Source organism: Haplochromis burtoni, unplaced genomic scaffold, assembly GCF_018398535.1.
Source record: "Haplochromis burtoni strain Fernald_Lab_line unplaced genomic scaffold, NCSU_Asbu1 Contig_905, whole genome shotgun sequence".
Taxonomy (NCBI): Eukaryota; Metazoa; Chordata; class Actinopteri; order Cichliformes; family Cichlidae; genus Haplochromis; species Haplochromis burtoni.
In genome coordinates this window covers 111,176-122,652 of record NW_024583266.1, presented here as the reverse complement: position 1 = coordinate 122,652, position 11,477 = coordinate 111,176, and the positions used below count along the sequence as shown (strand labels likewise).

The window sequence follows — 11,477 nt, the reverse complement described above, 5'->3', positions numbered from 1 at the left end:
GGAGGCAGTGAGGGCCATGCAGGAAGCATGTGACAGGCTTCTCCAAGGGATAGATACACCTGATGAAGATACAGCAAGAGGAGCCACTGCCAGAGCTCCTGGAGGCAGAGTCCACATGGAGGTTATTCAGGGATCGATCGAGAGCCAACAGGTGAGAAACGCTGCTGTAATTAAAATAAACAACACCTTGCAATAAAACACATTTTCTAAGCCCACCAAATCCCCTGCTCTTCTCCTAGGTGGATGCTTTGGTGTCTCCTATGGTTGGTCATGATCCTCTCTCTACCCGTGTTGGAAATGCTTTGTTTGAAGTAGCTGGACCACAGCTGACCACAAGGTTTAGAAAGGAAGCAGAAGATGAAACAATGCCTGGTGACTCAGTACTGCTGGAGGGCTTACCTGGACTTCAGTCTAATGCAGTCTTCTTCCTCAATCTTGTTCCCTGGGATGGTGACCCAGACGGAGTTGCAGTCCAGGTGAGATAGTAAAGGAGGGATTTTATTAGTCTGCCTGTTTGTGAGGACATTTTTTAATGAAGCCATTTGTCTTAATCCAGTATTCTTATGTGTTATAGGTTCTTCGAATGGGCATCAACACAATCCTATCTTCTTGTGAGAAGAAAGGATTCAGATCTGTCGCTCTTCCCGTCCTCGGTGCTGGGATGGCCCTGCAGTTCCCTGTCAGTGAGGTGGTGAGGGCTTTAAAGAAGGAAGTTCATGTATTTGAAGAGGAACGAGCGGGCATCACACCACTCCTGATCCGCATTGTCATTCACCTCGATGACGAGTCAGATCAGGTAATGACAAAGCACTTTTTTCTTTAAAAATTACCACCAACACTAAAGTCTGATATTGATTTTGTTGTGCTTAGAAAAAATGAAATTGTAAAACACCACAACAGAAATTCATGTGGTACAATGGGATATATATGTGACAGTATTAAAAGTCATCTTGTTTGCCAATATCATTCTTTTCTGACACCAAATTTTGGTGTAGCATTTATTTTTTTCGAACGGCAACTGGGCTTTACAAAACTTAATTTATGCTCCTACTTGCTAACATAATGTGTATCAATAATTCACCAATCACGTTTTGTTTCCTCTGCATCTAATGAATATATAAAGGAACTCTTACTAATGTAATAATTTGTTGTCTTTGCAGACATTTGGCTCAGTCCAAAAAAACAAATTCACTGAAGGTGTTCACCATAAAGACCAAGATCAAGGTTGGTGTAGAAAATATCCACAGATAATAATCCTGACAGTGCTTTATTTATATATATATATATTATATTAATATATATTATATTTATATATATACTATATATATATATATATATATTACTATATTATAATATATAATACTTTTGCTTTGTTGTGTTGTGTGTGTGTGTGCGTGTGATGGGAGTGTGTTATTAATATGTATGTGCTATAATAACTATATATTATATATATTATATATATGTATAGTCTGTGTATTATACTATAAGTTCATATATAGTGGTGTGTGTGCGTGTGTGTGTGTGTCTGGTAATATATATATAATATTACTATTATATATTGTGGTATGTATGATAGGTGTGTATGTGTGTGATGTGTGTGCTGTGGTGTGTGTGTGTGGTGTGTGTGTGTGTGGTGTGTGCTACTTATATATATGATACTACAGAAGAGAAGATTAATACTATCATATAATATATAATATATATATATACTTATACCACATGTTGTTGTGCTTCGTATATTTATATATATATGTGTGTGTGTGTGTGTGTGTGTGTATATATATATGTGTGTATATATATGTATATATATATATAAAAATTTTAAAGGGACTGCATTAAAACATAAATAGTAAATTGTGACATCTAATAGAGCATTTGAAAAAAAAATCATCAAAGAGCCAATTTGTGAATGATTGCATTAACCCTACTAATCACTGGCTTGACCTAGCAAATTTCCTTAGTGGACCAGTGTTCTCATCTTATCATTTAATATTGATTCTGTATCTGACTAAAACGGTTCAGTATCTATTGCTTCCTGTTTCAAACTTCAAACCATAAGCAAAACACCCTTTTAAGAAGGGAGAAAAAAGTAAGAAACACATGTACTTAACAGAGTCATTGTTCTCCTGTAGAGTCAACAACAATGAGGTTGGTCCTGCTGGGAAAAACTGGATCTGGGAAAAGTCACTTGGGTAACAACATTCTTGGAGAGGAGCTGTTTGCCACTTATGACTCTCCAAACTCTGGGACAATGAAATGCCAAACAGAAACCAAAACAGTCAGTGGAAGAAGCATCACTCTGATCGACACCCCTGGTTTCTTTGACACAGGAAGGTCTGAGGAAGATCTGAAGCCTGAGATAATGAGTTGTATGACAGAGTGTGCTCCTGGGCCTCATGCTTTTCTCATTGTGCTTCGAGTGGATAAATTCACAGAGCACGAGCAGGCTGTCGTCACTAAGATACATCAGTCTTTCTCAGATGAAGCTCTAAAATATGCTGTAGTTGTTTTCACTCACGGTGATCAGCTCAAGAAAAAGATGAAAATTGAAGATTTTGTCAGTCAGAACAAAAATCTGAGTGATCTGGTGTCAAAGTGTGGTGGTCGGTGCCACGTCTTTGATAACAAACACTGGAACAACAACCAGCCAAATAACTACAGGAGCAACCAGTTCCAGGTGGAGGAGTTGCTGAAAACAATAGAAAAAGTCGTGGTGGAAAAAAACGGAGGCTACTACACAAATAAAATGCTGCAACATGTGGAGACGGCAATACAAGAACAGGTAGAGCATATTAGACACTCAATGCCAGATAAAACCCCAGAAGAGATCAGAAAGCAGGCTAAAACTAGTGTGTTTAAGAGGTTTGTGATCCAAACGACAGGGATTGCAACAGGAGCTTTGCTCGGTGCTTTATTTGGTGTAGTAACATTGTGTGAATTTGCTGTGAAATCTGTGAAGAACTCACAACTGATGAGTGTCACAAAAATGTTAGCATGTGTGCCTGCTGCTGCAACAGTAGGAAAAACAGCACTAGTAGCTGCTGGGACAGTAGGTTTGGCAGCAGCAGCAGCAGGAGGTGTAATGGGAGGCATCACTGGAAATGAAGCCGCTAAGGATGCAGAGTCACCTTTAGAAGCTGTACAGAAAACATATAAGGCTGTCCAAGGAAAAAGAAAAGCTTTTATTGAATTTTCGTAAGATTTTCTTAATAAGCAGATATTTATGTGAACATTTGATTATTTTATTACCTCTTGATAATGTTACATTACATATAATAGTTACATATTTAGGAGGCAGTACATAAATTTGTTTTTATTTGGAGGTTTTTGGGACTATTAAAGGTTTATTCAGCGGTTTCCGTCTTTTAGGCGCCTATTTTTTTTTCTTCGCTTACTTTGCCTTGGGCAACTGTGTCAAAATTTTTCATACAGTTGGGAATAAGGGAAACTGTGTAAGTTCGAGGAAGTACACACCAGACAGGCTATTTGTTATTTCATGTAAATATAGGTGAGGCCAAGCACACACCTATATTAGTCATAATTTAAGTGTAATAACATCCCACTAGGTGTGGCATGGAAAACGGTTAGAGCTTTACCCTTAGTATTATTGCTGTGGCTCAAGCAATGGAAGCTTTATAACGTTCACTGTCACAAATGAGATATTCAGAGTTCCATTTTATAGAAAAGTGTCCCCAGTACTGTTCTGAATTTATCATTAACAGCATGTGCAGTTGTTTGGTCATATGGCCCATATTTCAATTCAATTTTTAGTCTCATTTATATAGTACCAAATCACAATAACCGTGTCCTCAAAATCCTTTGAAAAGTAAAGATCAGACAATAGCACAGAGAAAACCCCAACTATCAAATGAACCTCTATAACAGGGGTGGGGGAACTAAACCCAGGGTGATATCCTTCAGTATGAGAGAGCTGTGACTGAGCGTTCATGGGGCTCATCTGGATTTCTATCTGCATCTCAAGTTATCTCATGTTACATACAAAACAAAGCACCGTCTGATAACCCATTTCTACATAAATGTGTAATTGCTGTTTCCAAAGAGAGGAACAGCTGCAAAAATCATCCCAAAACCTTCCATACACTTTCTTACTTAGACTACAAAGTCACATTGTCAAGTTTAAGATGGCCTGAATAATGGCCTCTCTCTCTCTCCCTCCCTTAGAGTAATGATAAAATTTATGTTTAATCGTGGCTCTAAGATATGCTTACAATACCTAATTCAAAGCTAATAATTATATCTAATGATGGCCCACTTAAAGCTGACGCTCCAGCACGTGTGTCAAAAACCACACTGCTTCAGAAGCACTGTGTCAAGGTTTGATTTGTTTGGCCAGAGTCATGTGATCAGTGACATTTAGAACCTATAGCTGATTCGATGGTTTATAAGGAAGTGGATCATTCGCGGGATTTGTGGAGTGCTTTCATAGTGAGTGACAACAAACCACTGACCATTCTATTGAGCGATACTGAGCCAGCAAGGAAGAGGGGAGGTTCTGTTGTGTGGGAGAATTTTGAGTTGATTTTCCTCAATCGGGTGGGTTTGCCAGCTTTCTATTCTTGTTGTTTGTCTTTGTTTTGATTGTGTTTCTTTTATTTTTAATAATATTATTTACAAACATACCTGTCCAGCTGTCCAGTGATTAATTGTATAAGTACCATAATGTGTTGTACATTGTTATATGTATATTAATGTGTTTTTCATTTATTGTATTTACCAACATCAAAAAGTCACAAGCAAAGAAAGACCACACACATGTTTAAATAAGGGAAGCTTATTGATCAAATTTATCTATTAAGCAAATAGACATAATTATTTCACCCAAAAAACATACATATTCAAAGCAACAAACGTGTAGGCCCAATATCAGACAGAACAGTGAACTCTGTAGAATGGGCATGTAGAATGGGCAGTCATAATGAAGCACTACACTTTAATTTGTAGATTCAAGCTGTTCTTCATAATTTTGGCCACCAGATGTCACCAGAGAGGAATGTGTTGAAAAGCTAGTATGAAGTGTTTTTAACACAAGCTTCAATGCTTCAGAAAGCTTCATTTGAGCATCTAATAGACTCCAGTTTGTTCATGTAAATCAGGGGTGGGAGACTCCAGGCCCAAAGGGCTGATGTCATGCAGGTTTTAGATGTCACCTTGGGTCAACACACCTGAAACAAATGATCAGTTCTTTACCAGGCATCCAGAGAAATCAAAAACATGTTGAGGAGGTAATTTATCCATTTAAATCAGCTGTGCTGGATCAAGGACACATCTAAAACCTGCAGGACACCGGCCCTTGATGCCTGGAGTTCCCCTACCCCTGATTGAATGAGTCCATTGCCTATCCAAAACCTAGAAACCTTCCCAATAAAGCAACGGGGACAGAGACAACTATAAGTGTTGATATGTGAGTGCTAGGTGAACTTAAGTCTGCTACTGCAAATGAAAACATCATAGTTTACACATACTACAATTGACTAGACAAGCTAACCAATGCCAGTCTAGTGAAAGGTCTGAACAAGAACACACTCCTGTTTATAAAAAAGATATTATTTTTTAAGTAATCATTATTACTTAGCAGTGATTGTTCCAGAATAAAACAAATATGGATTTGAATGCATTTCTCTGCCTATGGTAGTGCAGTGCTCCATAGTTGTATATGAACATTTAGAATATTGCTTTGTTGTTCTAAAACTGTCATATGCGAGTTTGCATATTTACTGTGCCACCCTACAATACTGTGATTTCCTACACATACTGTCAGTGCACTGTGTGCATGTGTAGTCATGTCATTACACTGACTCCATTAGTTACAGAAAACCTTGGAAGAACTTCTGCTTCCTAACAAAAGAATGATCAAAATACCTCTGAAATAAGTTTGAGTACACACTTGCTAGACCTCATATCACTGGAAAGAAATCTATAAACAATAATCAACAAAACTTTGTGAGGAAGCAATTTCACTCTCCTTCTGTCCAGCTGTAGCTTCAGGTCTACTCAGCACTCCCCACTTTTTTTGATTGCTTATTCACAATTACATCGGTCATTTCCTTTAAGGTAAAACTCAAAAAATTCTATTTGCATATGAATTGTGTCCTATAAACACACTTTCTTTGTCTTCCCTATCAGTTATTGAATAGTTGCATCCACCTCTAAAGTAATTACATTTTAATCTGTTTTGCAGAGCAAGCAAACAGCATGTAAGTTGGTAGATTACAGAACTACCTGACATTCAGCCACAATGTAGACAAAGCAGGATAACTTCTAAAAGTCTACAAATTAGATCTTCAGTTAAAGTGACTGCAAGCTACAAAAATGATCCAGAAGATACGAGCCAGCTGCTAAACAAACAGATGAGATCAAGAAAGTTCACCATTGATGCTACATGAGAAACAACATTTCTACTTAAGAAAACTCTTCAACTCTTGATTGAATTTACTGAGATGGCTCATCTCAACAGGCAGCAAAGGACGTGTGATCTACTTGTTGTGCGTCAGAACAGATTTTGTGTCAAGTCATTTTTATTAAATGTTTTGATGTTATGTTAGCTGTTTGACATATACATGTTATTCTGCAGTTTTATTTTTTATAAAAAATGTAGACACTAATCATTAAATGTTACAATTAAACTAAATAACCTTGTTTTTTGTTTGTTTTTGTAAATATAGTAGAAGTTTGAAAGATTTCTGTGAAACAGTGACAGAGACAATCCCTGCACAATACTTATGATCAGCACGTTTTGGAGAAATCCCTGCACAAACAAGAGAGAAGGTATTGAGACCGTTGCAGACAGCAGGATGTGACTGTGGTGATCAATATGCTTCAGCAACATTCATGTTGCTCACAATAAATCAATTTATAAAGTAAAACATACAGAGAAAAGTCTGCGTGTTTGATGGTAAATGGCCTGCATTTGTATAGCGCTTTTCTAGTCCATAGGACCCCAAAGCGCTTTACACTACATTCAGTCATCCACCCATTCACACACACATTTACACACACATTTACACACTGGCGATAGCAAGCTACATTGTAGCCACAGCTGCCCTGGGGCGCACTGACAGAGGCGAGGCTGCCGGACACAGGCGCCACCGGGCCCTCTGACCACCACCAGTAGGCAAACACGGGGTTAGTATCTTGCCCAAGGATATTTGGCATGCAGCCAGGATGCAGCCTGGGATCGAGCCACCGACCTTCTGATTAGTGGCTGACCTGCTCTGCCACCTGAGCTACAGCCACCCCATAACCACACAGATTTCCAGCTGTTTTTAAGGCTCTTTACAATCCACAGCAAAAATAATAATGAGAGAGATGGTGTTGTTTTCTTTCGAGCATGTGTAATAAATAGAAGCGGTAGTATCAAATAAATAATTAAACAATTGCGGAGACCACCCCAAATGTCTCTGGCATGCGTCGAAGCAGCAGGTACCCATTACCTCGTTTAGTCGTAGTCACGTGACCTGGGTATTTAGCCCCGCACTTCGGAGGATGCAAGCTGCCGTTAAACTCGACTGAAGAAGAAGAAGAAGAGCGTTTTAATACGTCTGTATCGACTTTTGTTTTGGTTAGTACGCCCAGCTTTGCGGACCAACTTCTTTGTGGTCTGATGCTGCTGCGCCACCTCCACCCTTGTTACGCATGACACGTAGCACCAATCAGTGTTGAGACCCCGGATTGTTTGCCGCGCTTGGCTCACAGGTGAATTGATTACAGTGTTTCTTAAATAAGGTGCGACTATTTGCGGTTCCTGTCAATGGACTGCGCTTTTGATTTGGTGGGTCTCATATTACAGATAGTGTATTAGTAGAGCATGTACTGAAGAGGCTTAGGGCCACCAGGGAAAAAAAAATATGTGACTGGTTCTGCAACCCAATTTGTCTCCTTGTTAAATGTTGAGTGTCCGTCCAGTTCACGTGGTCTGTTGCCGAGCCTGGTATTTTTATTTTCTGTACAAGTTTTCGTAATGTGCAGTTTATCGGTGGCATCTGCTAGTTCGTAACTCCCACAGTATATAAATTTTACAGTAATGATGAATCGGAAACGCTAAGATTTTAAACCTCCGCTTTTTCAGAGAAAACGAGAAGTGTTCTTCACGTGGATTTCATCCAAATGGCAGAGAAGTGGCAGCCGCAGTGTGGCGTCGAGTTAGAGCCGAATCAGTTTTACTGCGCGGTATGATGTCTGGACCTGCTCAAAGATCCCGTCACCATCCAGTGTGGACACACTTACTGCAGAAGCTGTATCGAGGGATGCTGGGACCAGGAAAATGAGAAGGGAACGTACAGCTGTCCTCAGTGTAGGGAGGCCTTCAGCCCAAGGCCTGTCCTCGGGAGGAACAACATGCTGGCTGAGGTGATGTATCCACGGTGCTGCTTGGAAAATAAATAAAATGAAACTAAATAAAATGACAATAAAACGTAGCAAGTTAACTAAAGTTCAAATACTCGGAGCTCAGAGAAATACTTAACGAGAAATATTTTTCTTTTTCTAAATTATTCTTTCTGATATTATCATTATCCAATTTCTAGTTTGTTTTCATTTATAAACAGATTTTCATTAATGGTGTGGTGGTTTGCTTGGTTTGATTCTAGTCTGAGACGCATCCCTTTGGGTTGAGTCAGGAAGGGCAGCTGGTATAAGTGAGTACAGTGAACTCATTGTTATGTTTAAGAAACCAGTTTGAGATGATTTGAGCTTTGAGATGGTGTGTTAGCCTGCTGGAAGTAGCCATCAGTAGATGACATGCTGCGGTCATAAAAGCATGGACATGGTAGGCAACAATACTTTGGTAGACTGTGGTGTTTCGGTGATGCTGTGTTTGGACTGGGGGGAGGGGCAAAGTGTGCCAGAGGATATCGCCTCTACGGCATTCTAACACAAACCGGAACTGATGCAAAGCAGGATGGATCCATGCTCTTATATTGTTCATGCCAAAGTTGCAGGAGAAATGTGTTCTTCAGAACCAGCGACAATCTTCTTCAGTAGTCTAATTTTGGTGAGCGTGTGTGAATTCTGGCCTGAGTTGTGTGTTCTTTGCTGTGGAAGTGGCTGTTGCAGATCATCTGCTCAGTTTGAATCTCAGCAGGTGATCTTGACCATGTCTACATGCCTAAATGCAGCGAGTTGCTGCCATGTGTTTAGTTGATTAGATATTTGTGTTGAAACAAGCAGATGAACAGATGCACCTCATAAAGTGTCCAGTAATCATAATTTTATATTTTCTTTGGCATGTCATTAGATTTTCTTGTGGGTGTTTGCATTGTCTGCTCTTGTTACCCCTAAAATATTTAAATGAATTATATTATCATCATAGCACATGCTTTCTAAATGATAGTGCTGTCTTAAAATAAATAACACATTTTTCTATAGTTTCGATTTGGTTTGTCGTGCAAAACCTCTGACTGCTTTTATTTGATCACTGTAGGTTGTAGAGAAGCTGAAGAGGACAGTAACCCAACAGGCCCGTCCAGCTTCTCCTCTTGCTCCTGCAGGACCAACAGACATTGCCTGTGATTTCTGTTGTGGGACCAAAAGAAACAAAGCCAGCATGTCTTGCCTGACTTGCTTGGCATCGTACTGTCCTGCACATCTTGAGCCTCACCACAGTTTTCCTGTGCTGAAGCTTCACCAGCTGGTGTCTGCTACAGTGCCACTTAAGGAAAAAATGTGCACAAAGCACAACAAGCTGATGGAGGTTTACTGTAAAACTGATCGAAGGTGTATCTGCTATTTGTGCACCATGGATGATCACAGGCGCCACTCAACAGTGTCAGCTGAAGCAGAAAGAGCTGCTGAGCAGGTAGAGACAAAAAGCCAATGTAAATCTGGAGAGTGGTTGAATTTGACTCCTGTGACTGAAATATTCACAATGACACATTCGTGGTTGCTTCTTACAGGTAAAACTTGGTAAGATCCAGAGTGCAGTCAAGCGGAGATTCCAGGAGAGACAAGAGGAGCTGAATGAGCTGGTCAAAGCTGTGAAGGACTTTGAGGTGTGGAAATAAGACTGGAAAACATGTTTCTGCTCGGACCACAGCAGTGTCTTTTGTACAGGTTCTGACATCTGGCAGTGAGAACTGATAACATGACTGTCTGTAATTGCAACACGTATTCCTGCATTTTGGCGTACACCTGCTACGTTTGTTTTGAATTAATTTTATGTTCATATGTTTTTGCCAGGAACAAAGTGAATCTAGAAAACTTTCTGCTATGTTGTGCATCTATTGTAAATTGAACCACCTTTATACATTATATATAAACAGATTTGTTGTCAGACTGCTGTGAAGTCCAATGACAGGCTCTTTGACAAGCTGACCTCCTCCATCCAAAAACGACGTGCTTTAATGAAGGAGTTGATTGAAGCTCGGAGGAAAACTGCAATAGCTGAGGCAGAAGATCTGCAGATGCAGCTGGAGGAGGAGATAGCCAAGCTGAGGAGAAGAGATGCTGATGTGGAGCAGCTTTCTCACACAGCTGACCATATTCATTTCATTCAGGTAAAAGTTGTGTTCTAGACCAACCAGTCTTTCTTTTTATAATTTTCACCTCGTACACATTTTATTATTTCAATTCAGAATCAATCAAGCATCTATAGCTGCAAGACACAAGTATTAGTAAAATGTGCTAGAGAATATTACACCCATGTTTCCATATTTTGGCTATATTATCTGTGAAACCAGCTGCCTGATTTGGACTTTGGGAATATTGTGTGCCTTTATATACGGAAAGATAAACATGTCAGGTTCCTATCTGCAACATGGCAGTTTCTGCAGGCCTCCAAATCTGTTAATTTGCAGAGCCATAGTACAGGAGACTCCCCCACCCCAGATTTGAAGGACCTAGATCAAGTAGTTTTCAGTTAAAACTCCTGGAGAACAATGCTAGAAAGACTTCTAAAAACACTCTCACCTTGGCAGCAGGGACATGACACTTCCCATTAGGAAGTGTCATGTCCCTGGAATTGTTTTAATGAATTGAAACAGAATGTTCCATGTAACATGCAGTTAATATACTTTTTCTGTTCTGACTTGTCATTTTTCCTCTAGATCTTCCAGTCTCTCTCAATCTCATGTGAATCGCCAGACCTGCCAAGAGGTGCTATTATTCGTCCTAAACATTCGATGAAAACGGTGACTGACTATGTGTCTGACCTGACATATGACATGAAAAACCTTCTGGAGACCACATGGCCTGAGATCTCTGCAACAGGTGCGCATATATGTAAAGGTGCCTGAAGGAAATATTAAATAAGTTGAATACAGTTCCTCTGTTTTCTATTTTTATATATATATATATTTCTTTTCCCTGTTAGTGGCTGTTACAGATGTTGTGCTGCCACCTGTGCCAAAGACCAGGGGAGAGTTATTGCGCTGTAAGTAAAACTGTTAAGGCAGATCATTATATAAATGAAGTAATCACTTAATAAATACTAGAAGGCTGATGATATTCCTGGTTTGCTTGTC

At 39.6% G+C, this 11,477-nt stretch overlaps 2 protein-coding genes across 3 annotated transcripts; both read left to right on the top strand.

Annotated features, from left to right (window-relative positions):
• The first annotated feature begins 6 nt into the window (after positions 1 to 6).
• LOC102308493 lies at positions 7 to 4,583 on the top strand. The gene is made up of 5 exons (XM_005951075.2): positions 7 to 151; positions 240 to 476; positions 575 to 796; positions 1,161 to 1,224; positions 2,133 to 4,583. The coding sequence occupies exons 1-5, from the start codon at positions 17 to 19 to the stop codon at positions 3,197 to 3,199; spliced, it is 1,725 nt and encodes a 574-aa protein (XP_005951137.1). The 5' UTR covers positions 7 to 16; the 3' UTR covers positions 3,200 to 4,583.
• A 2,909-nt stretch (positions 4,584 to 7,492) lies between these two features.
• Positions 7,493 to 11,386, top strand: LOC102307222 (tripartite motif-containing protein 16; the record flags this gene model as incomplete). Of its 2 annotated transcripts, none has more annotated exon segments than XM_042216045.1 (7): positions 7,493 to 7,713; positions 8,087 to 8,367; positions 9,440 to 9,814; positions 9,912 to 10,007; positions 10,278 to 10,511; positions 11,061 to 11,223; positions 11,327 to 11,386. In XM_042216045.1, coding segments are annotated over 6 exon segments (940 nt in total), but the record flags the coding sequence as incomplete, so codon positions are not given.
• Positions 11,387 to 11,477: the final 91 nt, after the last annotated feature.